General features: G+C 37.2%; 1 protein-coding gene and 1 non-coding gene across 4 annotated transcripts in view; both read left to right on the forward strand.

Annotated features, from left to right (window-relative positions):
• The window catches only part of HAUS6 (HAUS augmin like complex subunit 6), a 50,798-nt gene extending 34,671 nt beyond the window's left edge, over positions 1-16,127 (forward strand). For 2 of the 3 annotated variants that reach the window (XM_063650526.1, XM_054500644.2), the window contains 5 exons: positions 5,683-5,749; positions 6,072-6,257; positions 9,033-9,168; positions 10,254-11,291; positions 12,849-16,127. In XM_063650526.1, coding sequence (XP_063506596.1) covers positions 5,683-5,749; positions 6,072-6,257; positions 9,033-9,168; positions 10,254-11,291; positions 12,849-12,910 — 1,489 coding nt within the window. In that variant the 3' untranslated portion in view covers positions 12,911-16,127. The remainder of the gene's footprint in view (positions 1-5,682; positions 5,750-6,071; positions 6,258-9,032; positions 9,169-10,253; positions 11,292-12,848) is intronic. The other variant, XR_010123475.1, reaches the window with a different exon arrangement.
• On the forward strand, positions 5,477-5,607 carry LOC129044794 (small Cajal body-specific RNA 8). The gene has a single exon (XR_008504786.1). It is a non-coding gene; the product is annotated as a small Cajal body-specific RNA 8 (non-coding RNA).
• Positions 16,128-17,346: the final 1,219 nt, after the last annotated feature.

Raw genomic sequence — 17,346 nt, forward strand, 5'->3', positions numbered from 1 at the left:
TTGGGTTTCATGGGGATTATTTGGAAATTATCTAATGCAAATTTGAGAGTTTTTGCCTTTTTATGTATGTGAACTTTTTTGAAACTACTCTAAGTTCAAGTGTTCGGGGGCCTTTGAGATCATCGTGTCCAGATAGTTTTCAGACTACATCCTATAGTGCCATTTGGTGCTGTGGATGAATCTAACATAACCCGTGGCTGGTCCAACCTTTTCCCACTTTAGCCTTGGGCAACTTGCTCTTTTATATATATTATATATTGTGGTGTTTGGTAAACTATTTGATAAGAAGAGTTCCATGCTTAAAAAAAAATTGGACAGCTTCTGATTTACTATAACCACCAGATTTAACATATGAAAAAACTGAATTTTGTTCTAACTTCCTTCAGTAATATTCCTATTTTCTTTATTGCCTTTTTTTCTCTATTATCCCATTTTGGACTAATTACAGATTATATGAGCAAAAAATCTGTGAACTAAATGTTTGTAATCCGATTGGGGAACATATTAGTTCTTCATTGAAATTAAGCATTATTAAGTAGCAATCCAACACAAAGAAACTTTCCTTTATTAGTGTTTTTTTGTTTTATTGTTTTTTAACCTAAATACGTGTCTTTCATGACAACTTCCCCAAGTAGATGAGGGACAGATGAAAATAAAATACTTAGGAAAATTATAAAAGAAAATGCTAAATTTTAAATGAAGCACTAATCATTCTATACAATCTTACTAAGTTAATAAGCTGTAACACTAACCAGAGTTAAAACTTTTTTTGTAAAATTGAGTTATTGGTAATTGGTTCTGCAGTAATCTAGTTCAAGGCAGTCAGGACTAGTTGTGGAAGAACCGTGTTTTAGTCTATTTGGATTTGATGTTAATTTTTTGAGTGCCTAAAGAAAAATAATGAAATCTTCTCTGAGGACCTGGTGTTGAAGAGATAGTAAAGTTACTGGCCTACCCATTTTACACTCATATCACAATTCTTTTTATGGCAGGCTAGGGGAGGGTATGGTTGGTGCTTCCCAAACTGTTATGTTTTTGATATGTCTTCCCTTGAGAGAGCAAACTAAATATTTTGATTAAGGTGTTTTGCTGGACTAAAGATTGATGGGGATACTAGATTAATACATATAGCAGATTTTATTCATGAACCCCATTAAACCTCAAGATAACTTTTTTTTTTGGGGGGGCCAGGTGCGGTGACTTATGCCTGTAATCCCAGCACTTTAGGAGGCTGAGGTGGGTGGCTCACCTGAGGTCAGGAGTTCGAGACTAGCTTGACCAACATGGTGAAACCCCGTCTCTACTTAAAATACAAAAAATTAGCCGGGTGTGGTGGCACATGCCTATAATCCCAACTACTTACCTGGGAGGCTGAGACAGGAGAATTGCTTGAACCCAGGTGGCAGAGGTTGCGGTGAGCCGAGGTTGCACCATTGCACTCCAGCCTGGACAATAAGGTGAAACTCTATCTGAAAAAGAAAAAAAAAATTCTTTTTGAAGAATTTTGTACCAAGATACTATCAGAATTCTGTAAGAGCCAGAAACTCAACCCCTAAGAATTTAGTTCAAATGGAAACTCTTAATATAGGAAAAAGAAGCTCTATTAGATATACTTTGATTTCCACATCTGTCTTCTTCTAAGCTCCTGAATCTTTTAATTATAAATTAATTAAAAGGATTATAAATTTATAATTAAAAGGATTATAAATTAATTAAAAGAATTAAAAATCAGGACTATAAAATAATCCTGATTATTTTAATTATAGATTTGAGATACTGAAGGGAGGTAGGGGAAGGCCTGGTGGTGAGGGATAAATGGTTAATGGGATATGAAAGATTATCATTGCTAGATATCGGAATAAAACAGAAGGCCTGTGAAAAGCTAAGTTTCTGGGACGTGGAAGTAGTCTGCTCAGAATTCTTCACTGTTAAAGGTATATGTAGTTACATGTTCCATCAGTAATATGTAACATAGGTGGACTGTACTTAATGAAAGAAAATAATACCTTTTTTGCATGTAGTTCAGCAATTACACTATTTTATCTGCAATACATCATCTTTTATCAGTAATAATGTAGTTAACTGGGAAATTCATATGTGGATATGATCAATATAACTATTCAACTGAAAAAGCATGGAAAGAATGTAGTTTTTAGAGAGTGTTATCAGCCCTATCACATGCAGTTGTCATTCATGGATACCAAAAGATATGTAGTCTTTTCCATAAATCTCATTGCTGGCTTTTTTTTTTTTTTTTTGAGAAGGGACTTGCTCTGCTACCCAGGCAGGAGTGCAGTGGTGCAATCACAGCTCACTGCAGCCTTGATCTCCTGGGCTCAAGTGATCCTCCCATCTCAGCTACCCAAGTAGCTAGGAGTGCAGGCATGCACCTCCACACCCAGCTAATTAAATTTTTTTTTTTTTTTTTTTTGTAGAGATGAGGTCTCACTATGTTGCCCAGGCTGGTCTCAAACTTCTGAGCTCAGGTGATCCTCCCACCCCGACCTCCCAAAATGCTAGGATTTCAGATGTGAGCCACCTCGCCTGGCTTTCATTTCTGGTTCTGATCAGAGCAAGCTCATGGAGGCTGCATTATACTTAAAACCAGAATTCAGCAATTGGTGATGCCTTTGCTGTACACTGTGAGCATTAGCTTTCTTTGCAATGGCTTTTTGTGTCGGTGTGTGTGTGTGGGGGGGGTTCCATGATATTTCTAATGGTAATGATGCTGTTGTTCTAGACATCTAACTTCTATGTTTTCTCCTGTACCACATTTCAAAGATAAGGAGGGCAGTATGATCTTGCCTACGTGCCAGCTAAATGTCATTTGTGTTAAAAATTGAATTCTAGTCTCATATCTTTCTCTTTTTATAGTTTCTATTTTTATTTTTCTCCTAATTATTGGTATAACAACAACAGCAAATAAAAATGAGAAATAATTGGTTAAAGTTTTTAAGGAATCACTTGTAACTCCCCCCCCACTTCAAGTTCTTATCTAGGCTTTGTATACCACCATATATAAATTTAGCTCTAGCTGGGCATGGTGGCTCATGCCTGTAATCCCAGCACTTTGGGATGCTGAGGCAGGCAGATCACCTGAGGTCAGGAGTTTGAGAACAGCCTGGCCAACATGGTGAAACCCTGTCTCTACTAAAACTACAAAAATTAGCCAGGTGTGGTGGTCGGCACCTGTAATTCCAGCTACTCAGGAGGCTGGGGCAGGAGAAGTGCTTGAGCTCAGGAGGCGGAGGTTGCAGTGAGCCAGGATCCCGCCACTGTACTCCAGCGTGGGCGACAGAGTGAGAATCTGTCTCACAAAAAAAAAAAAAAAAAAAAAAATTTGGCTGTGATCAAAGGATGGATACAATCTAAATACAAATTTTAAAATGCAAAATTCTAAAGTACAAAATTTTATTTATTAATTTATTTTTGAGACGGAGTTTCGCTCCTGTTGCTCAGGCTGGAGTGCAATGGCACGATCTCGGCTCACTACAACTGCTGCCTCCTGGGTTCAAGTGATTCTCTTGCTTCAGCCTCCCAAGTAGCTGGGATTACAGGCTCCCATGACCACACCTGGCTAATTTTTGTATTTTTAGCAGATATGGGGTTTCACCATGTTGGCGAGGCTGGTCTTGAACTCCTGACCTCAGGTGATCCGCTTGCCTCAGCCTCCCAAAGTGGTGGGATTACAGGCGTGAGCCACCGCGCCCAGCCCAAAATTTTAGAACATTAACATGGTATAAACGGTTGTGATTTTTTTTGGCTATCTGTATGTTTAAATAACATATTAACCAATTTTCATTGATAATAGCTTTGTAACACTGCATTTATTTTTAGACTTGAATTTTCTCTCTGTTTTATTTTTTACTACTATAAAAAGTGTGTTCCTCTTTTTTCTCTTATGTTCTTCCCTTAGGATAAATTTCCACAAGGGGATCACCATCCTTTCTTCTGTTTTGTTACAGTGCTAGGATTTCATGGGCCTCAATCTTGGCATGGCAAATGGATGAAGTATAAAGACTGAGCCAGGGCTGCTTTAAACTTGTCTTAGGTGTTAGCAGGCTTAGTAGCATGTTGCCAGTTCAGAAATGAGAGAGGGGAGGGTACAGAATGTTTCCATTGTTCTCTGCTATAAAGTTCCACAAGAATCATTCAGATGGAAACACTTGTCACCTATAGAACCCCATTCTCAAGTGGCATTTACTCATCGATTCCATCAATCCATCAAATAGTTAACATGTATGTATTGCACTACCAACCACTGTGTTAGCCTCTGGGAATAGCCTTAGGGAAAGACATAGCCTTTGTCCTTACCTTCTTGTGGTGGTGGCACGTTAGTGGCATTGGTCCATAGATTGCTGGCTCTGTTTCAGGGGGCTTTTTGATAATTTTAATGTTAAGTTTCCCCCAAAATCTAGTAGATGATCAGTCCTTTGCCTTTGATATCTGGATTATATTTGTCAATGCTATGTTGAAGCCTGAGTGATTGCAGTGATTTTGAATTATGTTTGGAACGTAGGCAAAGACTCTAAGAGTGCATATTTGAAAAAGTTTGAAAATTACATTTACTATGATATAAAATATTTGCAATGCTATTAATTTTGTACTTCTAGTTATAAGAAGAAAGGAAAGTACCAACATGCATGCTGTTGAAAGTGGTCTTGATAATCCTGTCTTATAGTAACTAGAGTAGAAAAGCTTTAGGCTTTTAACTTTTAAAGGTTTTTAAGACCAAAGTAAAAAAGTTACCATTTCTTTGAGGATTTTAGAATTTAATAACATTTTATAATTAGCATGAAAAGCTGCATAAAGTTTTAATATTTATCCAAAAGGACAAGGGAATACAAAAGATTAAGAAATACAATAGAATGTGGCAAACTAAAACTCTGACCTTATGACATTACTGTGAAACTGTTAACATGTTTGCTATAGAGTAAAATTTAGCATATGAGAAATTGATTTTGGATATGAAGTATCAAGAGAATCTTAAAAATAAGTCTGCTGGGCCAGGTGTGGTGGCTCACACCTGTAATCCTAGGACTCTGGGAGGCCAAGGTGGGCGGATCACCTGAGGTCGGGAGTTTGAGACCAGCCTGACTAACATGGAGAAACCCCATCTCTACTAAAAAGACAAAATTAGTCAGGTGTTATGGCACATGCCTGTAATTCCAGTTACTCAGGAGGCTGAGGCGGGAGAATCGCTTGAACCTGGGAGGCAGAGGTTGTGGTGAGCCAAGATGGCGCCATTACACTCCAGCCTGGGCAACAAGAGCGAAACTCCATCTCAAAAAAAAAAAAAAACGATCTGCTACAAAGCAACTGTGATTTGGACCCTGTGACATTGTAATAATGCAGTTCTAGTTAATTGAATCTGTTTTTAACCTGTGTTCAAGTTGTGGCATATTCATTAAGTCACTTAACTCTTTCAAATCAAAATATTGTTGACTCAATATGTGGTAAGTAACGTCTTCATAATTGGGAGGCTGATACACAAATTGAGCTGAAATACTGCTCTACTTGTCACCATGTCTCCCTAGAATAAACTGCCTTTTGATGACCGGGACGAATTGAGTGAAATCGTAACGGACAGATACGGGGCAGACAGATTTTAGAATAGACTCGTAAAAAGAATGGAATTCTTTTCTCCTTATAACTTGGATTTGTTGTCTTTTTTCCTTTTAGCCCTGCCTCTTTCTTGTCGCAGTCAGTTTCATCATCAGATAGAAACAGTGTTACACTACTTGAAAAGGTATATTTTAAAATAAGTCTCAATTAATTCTGGACCATACTAAATTATAAAATATTATTTATTTTTGTTGATACCACAGTTAAATTTAATTTCTAATTTCACATTTTCTACTATTTGTACATTTTATACCATATCTACTTATATATTCCTTATTGCTAAGTGGGAATATTGGAATTAGTTAATTCTGCCAGTGACATACAATTTCACAATAATATTAGCAACCTTTTATAGGTTCATGATAACCAGTGAACTGCTAATGAAGACAGCTTCAAGATCAGCCATGATTATTAAGGGTTTAACATTACATATCTGTCTTCTTCAGGACACAAAGATGAGAACTCCCAAAGAAAAAAACGAAGCAATTTCTAAGAAAATACCAGAATTTGAAGTGGAAAATTCTCCATTATCAGATGTTCCAAAGAGTACAGAGAGTAGTGCATTTGGAGGGTCTCTGCAAGCTAAAAAAAGTGATCCATTTCAAAAAGAGCAAGATCATCTGGTAGAAGAGGTGAGAAAAGACTGTAATGAGTGTACTTAAATATCAGTTATTGGATGGGCACAGTGGCCCATGCCTGTAATCCCAACACTTGGGGAGGTTTCGGCAAGAGGAACACTTGAGCCCAGAAGTTCGAGACCAGCATGGGCAACATGGCAAAACCCATCTCTACAAAAAAATTAAAAAAACAGTTGAGCGTGGTGGCACGTCTCTGAAGTCCCAGCTACTTACTGGTGAGGCTCAGGTGGAGGATCACTTAAAGCCCAGGAGATTGAGGCTGCAGTGAGCTGTGTTTGCATCACTGCACTCCAGCCTGAGTGACAGACTGAGACCCTGTTTCAAAAAACAAAATCAAATATTTTCTCAATGGTGTTGGGATCCTAAGCGAAATACAGTTAATTATTGATTAACTCGAGTAATATGGGATAAAGAAGGCTACAGATAATAAAATTATGGTTAAAGCAAAATTGGTCTTCCTCAAAAGTGAGAATAGATTTAATATAAACTTATTTAGTTAATATTACATCTGTGGTTTAGAACCCACTTCCCATTCTTTAAACATTACCTGAAAGTATACAAATGATACATTTGAGAAATTTTGGAGATTAACCATTACATAGTTAGGTAAATGTACCCAGTGTTTATACTATATTAGAATACTTTGTCAGTGTTGTTTGTTTCTTAGCTGAGTTTCCTCTTTTTTTTGAATATTAGAACACACTGCAATATCATATCACTATCACTGAGCATAGGTTTTTTCTTTTTGCTGTCTAAAATATTTCAGAAGTGATTAGATGCGTTGTTGTTCACGAACTTGGTTTTCCTAACCAGCCTCATCCCTTAACACTATTCTGCTTTTCACTGGTAAGTGACCACACAATACTACCATTGCTCAACATTACAGAACTCAGTTTAGGCAAGTTAAATTCTGAAGTTATTCGCTAATGTTATTTTTAATACATGATTTCCACAACATGCTTTAGCATTGCTTGAATTTGGTTAAGCAGCCAGAAAATCAGTGTTACTTTTTATTCCTGAGACACTGAAAGAAAAATTTGGTTTAGTGGATATTAATTCAGGTATTAGAGTTCCCTCCTTTATTGCATTCCCGATCAAACTAAATGAGCATTGTCCAAATAAGAGAACTGGATGTCAGACACTTTTCTTTTTTCTTTTAAGACAGGGTCTTGTTCTGTCACCCAAGCTGGAGTGTAGTTGTGTAATTATAGCTCACTGTAACCTCGAACTTCTGAGCTCAAGGGATCCTTCCACCTCACCCTTCCAAACAGCTACAACTATAGGCATGCACCACTTTGCCTGGCTAAGTTTTTTATTTTTTTGTAGAGTTGGAGACTCACTCTTTTGCCCAGGCTGGTCTCGAACCCGTAGCCTGAAGTGATCCTCTAGCTTTGGCCTCCCAAAGTGCTGGGATTACACGTATGAGCCACCATGCCTGACTGGATGTCAGTTATTTTTCTTGTTTGTAACATGAGGTCTAGTTTCATGGTCCCTAAGTACTTTTAAATCTCTAAAGTTCTATTGTTTCTCTTCATTGACTCTACACTAAAGTAAAGATGGTTAGTCTTTTTTACTTTCCTAATTTTGAAAGGAAAAACACATTTTCTGATTAAAAGAATTTATATTAGCAATGGGATCGGATAGAAGAGGAAAGTCTTAAAATTTCATGAAGCTCTGAAAGTAAAATTAATTTTCTTTAAGAGTGTTTATGACAGGGGATATTTAGTGTTTAATTCCCAGAAGCACTCTGTTTTCTTGAGGGAGAAGCCCTTTTTTTCCATGGGCCAATTTTATTTGTATGTTTAAATTTTATTTATGTTATTTTTTTGAGACGGAGTTTTGCACTTGTTGCCCAGGCTGGGGTGCAATGGCACGATCTTGGCTCACTGCAGCCTCCGCCTCCCGGGTTCAAGCGATTCTCCTGCCTCAGCCTCTTGAGTAGCTGGAATTACAGGCATGCGCCACCATGCCCAGCTAATTTTGTATTTTTAGTAGAGATGGGGTTTCTCCATGTTGTTGGTCAGGCTGGTCTTGAACTCCTGACCTGCAGTGATCCGCCCGTCTCGGCCTCCCAAAGTGCTGAGATTACAGGCGTGAGCCACCATGCCCGGCCTCTTGGGCCAATTTAATTATGGCATCAAGAAGTTTATTTTTTAGTGATGTCGGGGGCAGAGTTTTTAATTTGCATGTTTTTCTTTTTCGGTTTTATTGATACTTAATAGAGAGCACTATTTTGATATTGGATACTTTTTTAGTTTTAGAATGTACGTATGCTTTTTTCAGTAATGAAGATCTGATAATGAGGTTTCTGGTGAAGAGGTATGTTCTCAGAATGATTCTGTTTCTTAATAGAGGTGTTACTGTCCAAATTGATTATAATTGAGAAGAGTCTGCTTCCTTTAAAACTAGTCATTTTAGTGAATATAGAGCTGTCAAGCTCACAGTTGTGGCAGACAGCAGCTTAGGTCACTGCACAATTGGAACTGCCTCTAAATCTTCCCAGTGTAAAGATTCTTATCTATTCTCTCCTTTATAATGGGCTATCCATTTAAGATGAGGAAGTAATTTAGTGTTTCATTTCACTTTACAGGATTGTACCTAGATGGTCTATACAGAGTTGTTTGGGAACTTCTTTGTTGCTTATTTTTGTGCTGTCTGCAATGGGAGGGGCTGCTGACTGTGAAGTGCTTATTATCCTTATCAGGGGTTTTGTTGCATTCTACCAATGGGCTTGGTAATCTTTGCTTTACTTTTTCTTTTCTGTTTTAGGTTGCCAGAGCAGTTTTATCTGATTCACCACAGCTCTCTGAAGGAAAAGAAATAAAATTAGAGGAACTAATTGACTCTCTGGGTTCTAACCCCTTCTTAACAAGGAATCAGATTCCCCGTACTCCAGAAAACTTGAGTAAGTTAATAATGCTTTCTGTTACTTTTTTCTTTCATCGACATAACCACTGTTAGAACCATGGCCTGACAGATCTTTTTAGCTTAGTTGCCAATGGCTGTTTATTTATGCTGTTGTAATCGACATACCAAGTGTGGGCATTCTCACATAACAGTCTTTTAGCAGTATTTTGTGCCTTTAGTGTACTCAATATACAGAGATATAAAATTTTGATAATGTACAATTTTGTCTTTGTTGTTATACTTTGCTTTTATCTGGAAAGATCTTATTTGAGCATTAAAAAAAAAAATCTCTTGCCTCCTGGTCTGACCTGTGATCTACATATTTATAGAGTACATAGGGTATGTTCTGCCAGTCATCAACCAGAAGCATCAGCCATAAACCATGTGTGCGGAGGTCTTTACCCCTCTCAAATGAGTCAAACTGCCCAATACCTTTTTTCCTATAACCTGTAATTTGTGTAGGCAAAGTTCTGATATTGGTGTCCTTAGGTAGGCACATCATCTTGGTTGAGTAATTAAATAATTTCTGTTTTGCTGCTGATTTAATTCAGTTTGAACTGAGCTGCAGCCTAGGTCAGCAAACTATAGCCTATGAACCAAATTTGGCCCCACCTTGTGTGTTTTTGTATATAAAATTGTACTGAACATAAGCATATTCATTTGTTGACATTGTTTATGGCTACTTTCATGCTATCATGGCAGAGTTAAGTAGTTGACAGAATGGATGGCCTGCAAAGCCTAAAATATTGCTATCTGGCCCTTATAGTAAATGTTTGCCAAACTGTGGCTTAGATGGACAAGAAAAGGTCTTTTTAATACATGTAATTCGTATGTGCTGTGTAAAAATGGATGCATATTTCAGGAACAGCTGTCTTTATATGTGTTTATTTGTGTGAGCAGTTGGAGATGGGGTTCTTTGATGTTGGGATTTGTTATACTGTGGAACCTTATCATCCAACCAGTATATTTATGGAACACATACTGAGTCAGGAGCTTTATCTTCAGTGTTAGAAATAAAATGATTCATTGCATGCTCTATGTTTGGGAATGTTAGTAAACTGTGTTTTTCTCCCCTTTAATTAGTAACTGAAATTAGGAGCTCATGGAGAAAAGCTATTGAAATGGAAGAAAACAGAACTAAAGAACCAATTCAAATGGATGCTGAACATAGAGAAGTATTGCCAGAATCATTACCTGTGTTGCACAATCAAAGAGAATTTAGCATGGCCGATTTTCTTTTAGAAACCACTGTATCAGATTTTGGCCAGTCTCATTCGACTGAAGAGAAAGTTATTTCAGATTGCGAGTGTGTGCCTCAGAAACATGTGCTGACCAGTCACATAGATGAACCTCCAACACAAAATCAGTCAGATTTTTTAAATAAGAAAGTAATTTGCAAGCAAGATTTGGAATATTTAGCCTTCACCAAGCTTTCAGAAACTAGCCGAATGGAGACATTCTCCCCTGCTGTCAGCAATAGGATAGATGTGATGGGTGGCAGTGAAGAGGAGTTTATGAAAATATTGGACCACTTAGAAGTTTCTTGTAACAAATCTTCCACAAGTAAAACTATGTTGTGGAACTCTTTTCAGATATCAAGTGGAATTAGTTCTAAGAGTTTTAAAGATAATGATTTTGGCATATTACACGAAACTCTTCCGGAAGAAGTTGGTCACCTAAGTTTTAATAGTTCCAGTAGTTCAGAGGCCAATTTTAAACTGGAGCCAAATAGTCCTATGCATGGTGGCACTCTTCTAGAAGATGTGGGAGGGAGACAGACTACTCCAGAATCAGACATTAATTTACAGGCTCTTCGCAGTAGATACGAGGCTCTGAAGAAATCTCTTTCCAAGAAAAGGGAAGAATCTTACCTCTTGTATTCCCAAACACCCGAAAGACACAAACCAGAATTGAGCCCTACTCCCCAAAATGTACAAACAGATGATACGCCTAACTTTTTGGACACCCGTGATTTGCATACTGAGCATATAAAGCCATCTTTACGCATGTCCATCGGTGAAAGAAAACGGTCTCTTTCTCCACTAATTAAGTTTTCTCCAGTGGAACAAAGATTGAGAACCACAATAGCATGTAGTCTTGGAGAACTACCTAATTTAAAGGGTAAGGTTTAAATAGACCTATGCATATTCACCTGTTGAAGTTTTCTCTCAACTTTTGATAAAACCAGTACACAATGAATGCTGCATGACCTTTATTGTTAATGTGCTCCTCCTTCCTTCATTTAGGATGAGGGGAATGATCCCTCACTGGAAAGGTCCTTTCAGAATCTCTGTTTATGTATATATAGTTACAATTGATTTGAGACAGGGGTGGGGAAAAAAAGCCCCCCCAACCTGAAGCTTACAGCTTTTATAATACAAATGACTGAAAAGTAAATGTCATCAAAATCTTGCCCAGTGGAAGGTGGTTTTTAAACACTTGAGAAACCCGATTTTAAATATCATCACTATAATGGTGTAATATCTGGGAGTGGGGTGTAGAAATAAAAGAAGCCAGGTCAGTGTATTAGTTTCCTAGGGCTGCCATAACAAAGCACCATCAAGTGGGTGGCTTAGAACAGCAGAAATTTATTGTCTCTGGAGACAGTAAGTTCTAGAGGCTAGATGTCCAAAATCAAGGTGTTGACAGGGCCATGTTCCCTCTGAAGCCACTAGAAAGAGGATCCTTCTTTGCCTCTTCTAGCCTCTGGTAGCACCAGGCATTCCTTGGCTTGTGGCAGTGTAATTATAATCTTTGCCTCCATTGTCACATGGTATTCTTCCCTTGTGTGTGTATGTGTCTTATAAGGACACAGTCATATTAGCTAATTAATGGGTCACCCTACTCCAGTATGACCTCATCTTACTTAGCTAATTATATCTGTAATGACCATATTTCCAAATAAGGTCACATTCTGAGGTACTGGGGTTAGAACTTCAACATATGTTTTTGGGGGTATTCAGTTCATAACAGTTAGTATTAATAATTATTGAAGCTAGGTGATGGATACATTGAGTTAATCACAGTTCTCTTCACTTTTGTATGTTTGAATGTTTTCCTCATAAAAGGTTAAAAAAATTGCTCTTGTAGCTCATTGGGAGAGATAAGGATCTGGTGATACAGATTCATTACATACTCTGATTTGCCCATAATAGTTATACACTGCCATATTGAAAAGTATTTGGCTGGGCACAGTGGCTCACACCTGCAATCCCAGCACTTTGGGAGTCCGAGATGGGAGGATCTTTTGAACCCGGGAGTTCAAGACTAGCCTCAGCAACACAGGGAGACTATGTCTCTACAAAAAATTAAACAATTAGCTGGGCATGTTGGTGCATGCCTGTGATCCCAGGTACACAGGAGGCTGAGGTGGGAGGACTGCTTGGGCCTGGGAGTTTGAGGCTGAAGTGAGCTGCGATCGTGCCACTGCACTCCAGCCTGGGTGACAGAGCAAGACCTTGTCGCAGAAAAAAGAAAAAAAAAGTACTGTAGGAGGAATGTATTGATCTCTGGAGAAAGAGGGTACTTTGGTGAGAATAATAATAATTTTATCATAATCAAGTATTTGCAAAGCTATGAACCTTTTTTGTATTGACTAAAATTTGCTATTGCTTGGAATCTATTCTATTTATTTTTCTTTGTAATGTTTGCTTATCCTTTTTTTAAATCAATTTGCAGAAGAAGACATTTTGAATAAGAGCCTTGATGCAAAAGAACCACCGTCTGACTTGACAAGATGAAGACGTACCTATTTAATATAACTATGATGCATTTAAATTGAAGCTATGCCACAGGATAGAAACTGAATTATAACTTAAATACATGTTGGAAGTGTAACACTGTTTTTCAAGGTTTAAAAAAAATTCCTAATGCCTTTTAGCCTTCTTTAATATTTTTAGGTAAGGAAAGTATGTTTGGATTTTTTCTCTTTGTAGGTGTATGAGATTGAAATGTGAAGTATTTGGAAAACAAACATCAAGCAATGGAAAGCCATTTTGATTTCTTGAGTAATCTTGTAAGCATTAAGTGAATGACAAAGTAGTAGTGTAACTAATTTCTTATGTTATAACTTCAGTCAATTAATATAAGGAAAAGTAGTTTTTGTTGTATGTTCACTAAGTGGTTAATATAATAGCCATTGAATATACTAATCTTTCATCTTAGAGAACTATACAACTTTTATTGTTTCTTAATGGAACATTCTGGCTAACCAGAAAAAGTGAGAAAAGTAGTACCTTGGGATGTGTAGTCAAGATGACAAATTTTAAGACTGGAAAAGCTCTAAACAGGCTTAATGATTCTTCAAGTAGAATGATCCTGAGAAGTGATGTTTGATGGAATAAAGTGCATGTGATGATAAAGTGAAGACTGGGGCAGAATGATTTAAAAAAAGGAAAAAGATGGAAGAAGATGAGTAGACACTTGCAAGGAACACTGTCAAACTATAAATCCATTCAGTGGGTTGTATAACATTTATATTTAGTCTAATTTAGACTTTGATAATTTAATCCTACTTTTATATTTTAACAAAAATATAAATTAAAATTTTCATTAGTCTGTTTTGTTGTTGGGTTTTTTTTTTTGTGAGGTACTCCCTGTTGGGGGAAAGGAACAAGGAACAACCATCAAAATTCCCCAGTCCCTACAGAATAGCCTCACAGTAACTTGAGAAAACTGAACTTGGGGTTAAATAACTTGTCACGCTTGTAGTCTCCTGCCTCACTCCTTCCGGTGCCCTGCCTAGAAAAAGACTTGTGTCTAGCATCCAAGTGAACACATACTATTGCCCTCTGTGAACCAGGAGAAATGGAACGGGCAATGGAAGGGTGATAGTACCTACAATACCCTTTGTAGACCCCATCTCACTACCATCAAAATCTTGTCCACTAGCCCCCAAAAAACTGGCAAGGAAAGAAGGTGGAGGGGAAATTTATGGAAGTAGATGGCTTAATAGTTATTTCTCTTCATTTATCTTGGGCTGCCTTTCTCTAAGTTGTTTGTCCTGTCCCAGTGTGAAGACCCATCTTTCTGTGAGAAAAGACAAAAGAAAGTACATGTAACTACCTTCTTTGCAATGGAAAAGGAGGAAGAAAAAATCTCCTAAGTTGCTGTTTTCTTTTATTAGTTAATAAAACAAATCAGGGACTATGCAGGTCTATGGGGAAACCTTTAGTCTGCGTTAAGAAAACTCAGTATCTGAAAATCTTAGCATGTGATGCTGTCGTATCAGCATCTGCAGAAGTGCCAAGGCCATTGCTAGACACTTAATGTGTATTATTTCATTTATATTTTAAATGTGCTTCCCTGGTAATTCTTAGGCTCGAGAAAGAGTTTGAGAACTGCTGCTAGGAAATAGAGATTCACATTTAACTCTGGTACTTTTAAGAAGCAGGTACATTGTTGCATATATACTTCGGTAGAGATTGGTAACTATCTGATAGGGAAGCTCAAGTTCACCACTCAAGTCTGAGAAACCCTTAATTGCTGAGAATCAAAAGACCAGAATGTCTGTAGACATTTTGGATTTGTAAAAATCACGTTGTTGAGTTATACCTGTGATGGGCTGAAAGTTTTTGGCATTCTTTCCTGTTCTTCATATGCCGGTACCATAAACAAAAAGTATCTCAGATCTGTCACTTTCTTTTCCTAAACCAATGTGATTGCAGCTTTTTGCCTTCGGCCTTTTCCCTATCCAATATCTCCTACATAGTTAGCTTTTGATCTTAAGGAACTGTTTTGATTGGGTCACTTCCTTGCCTAAAATTCCATTGATGGTTCATTGTTAATTCTAAAATAGAGTTCAAATTTAAAGGCATGTAAGTTCCCCTATAACGGATTTCCTCTACTCCCCCTTCCGCTGTAATCTCCCATTTTTTTACTGAGATGCTTCAGTGAGCATGGGTCTTTAGAGGTCTTGATTTACAATTTTCCTGAAGCAGGAATACCTTGCCTTCCTCTACTAGTTTACCACAATTACAGCTCTCTTTTAAGCCTCAGAAAAGAAATCTCACTTCCATCTTGAAGTCTTAATCCACGCTTTTTATATCCATGTGCCTACTCCTTCTCTGAAATCTCCTATGGTTTATCTTAACTTTTTATTCATGTAATATCCCACGAATTGATCTTATATATTTTTTATGGTTGCATGTGGTCTCTCTAGTTATAGCAATATACACATACATGCATAAATACATATACACCTATGTAAATGTGTGTTGGGAGTATGTATTCACACACATACATACACCCCAAGGCCATGTGTCATCTTTATCAATATTTAAGTATTGGAATTGTTTTGTTTGCCTCCTATATCATGGAATAAATGGTAAAGAGGGCTAATTTATTACTGTAAGTGTATTTCTCATTACATTAATAGCAGACATTATATAGAATGTACTTTGTTTTATTCACTATTTGTAAGATACAAAGGTATATAAACTGACTTATACATCAGCTTGAAACCTGAGATAATGCTAAAGTGTTCTAGTTATTTTAAATGTTTAAAGAGGACAACCATGTAATGTTGCTAAACATGAAAAATGTCATCAAGTGGAATAAAGAATAGCTGAAGTTAACATTTGGGGGAAATTGAACTGAAAACAAAAATACGAGTATTTTGAAACCTTTTCTTTACCATGAGTCTCTTGACTATGAAGTCAAATTTATCTAAAGGAAAAACAGGAATTCTGGAGACCTGTGTAAAAGCAGACTATTATCTTCCTACTGTGAGTGTACTAAAATTAAAATACGTTTAATGACGTTTTCCTCAATGTAAAAGTATTGAATTAAATGTTTCTTTTATGTTGCAGATACATAGTTGGCTCTAGAGATCACCTTTTTCTTTGTGCATTGTGAATAGCAGTCTGCATCCTAAGTTTAAAATATTTGAGAATCTTCTATGGGACTCTTTGTAAATGTTTTAAATACTGTTGTTTTCAATAAATACTTTATACTATCTAGCTCTGGTATTTCCTATATAATATCAAAAAGAACTATGCCCCTGCAAATCATAAGATGATCACATGTAAAGTTATATTAATAACCTGATCAACAAATTTAAGAGGTTCAGTGATTCAGGTAAACATATTTTGTTACTTCCATTTTAATTACTAGATTTACAGTACATAGTATTTTAAAATGAATTTTTAAAGTTATATCTATACTGTCAGTTTTCTCATCTGGAGTCTTTATACTAATGTATTGCCAATGGCCCTAATTAGGTAATTTTTATAAATGACACCTGAATAGCTTCTTACTCTTCATGAGTAGTGTCATCCACATCTGCTGCTAGAAAGGGTTTAATAAACATTAAATAATTTTATAAAGCCTTAGAAATTCTAAAGCCCTATCACTTATATTTACTGTCCATACAAAGATAGCACCTCAGGTATAAAATGAAAGGCTTAGAGTTGATCACAGGTCTCTTGGCTCTAAAATACTTAGATTTCTTTTCAAACAATCCTTAAGGCAGCTATTGCTGGAAGTGGAATGGGACATTTTAGATGTTTGCCCATTTTACTACACCACATTGCCAATCCAAATTAGGAACCTCAGAATCCTTCCTTAAAAGTAGGTGATCTAAGAATCTGGTTCAGTTTTATCCAATTTCTAGAGAAATACATATGGGAAAGTGATCTTGCCCCAAATGAGTGAAACCCTATTCCTTGAGGGAGGTCACTTAGCTTCCTGGGCTTCAGCTTACCCAGTATGTAAATTTGGAATTATATGAAGGAATAATCTACATTTAAAAAGCTAGGACCCGTCAGTGCTGATCTGTGCAAGTTATAAGAACAAAAAAAATTGCCGGGTGCAGTGGCTTATGGCTGTAATCTCAGCACTTTGGGAGGCTGAGATGGGCGGATCACTGGAGGTCAGGAGTTCCAGACCAGCCTGGCCAAAGTGGTGAAACCCCTTTTCTACTAAAAAATACCAAAAATGACCTGGGTGTGGTGGCGCATGCCTGTAGTCCCAGCTACTTGGGAGGCTGAGGCAGGAGAATGGCTTGAACCTGGGAGGCGGAGGTTGCAGTGAGATCGTGCAATTGTACTCAAGCCTGGGCAACAGAGCGAGACTCCGTCTCAAACAAACAAACCAAAAATAAATAAAAAGCTATGACTCTTACGGTTAACTTTTCAATGGAAGTAATGGGGTGTAATGATTAGGAGAATCAGTAGTC

Source organism: Pongo pygmaeus, chromosome 13 (assembly GCF_028885625.2).
Source record: "Pongo pygmaeus isolate AG05252 chromosome 13, NHGRI_mPonPyg2-v2.0_pri, whole genome shotgun sequence".
NCBI classification, from domain to species: Eukaryota; Metazoa; Chordata; class Mammalia; order Primates; family Hominidae; genus Pongo; species Pongo pygmaeus.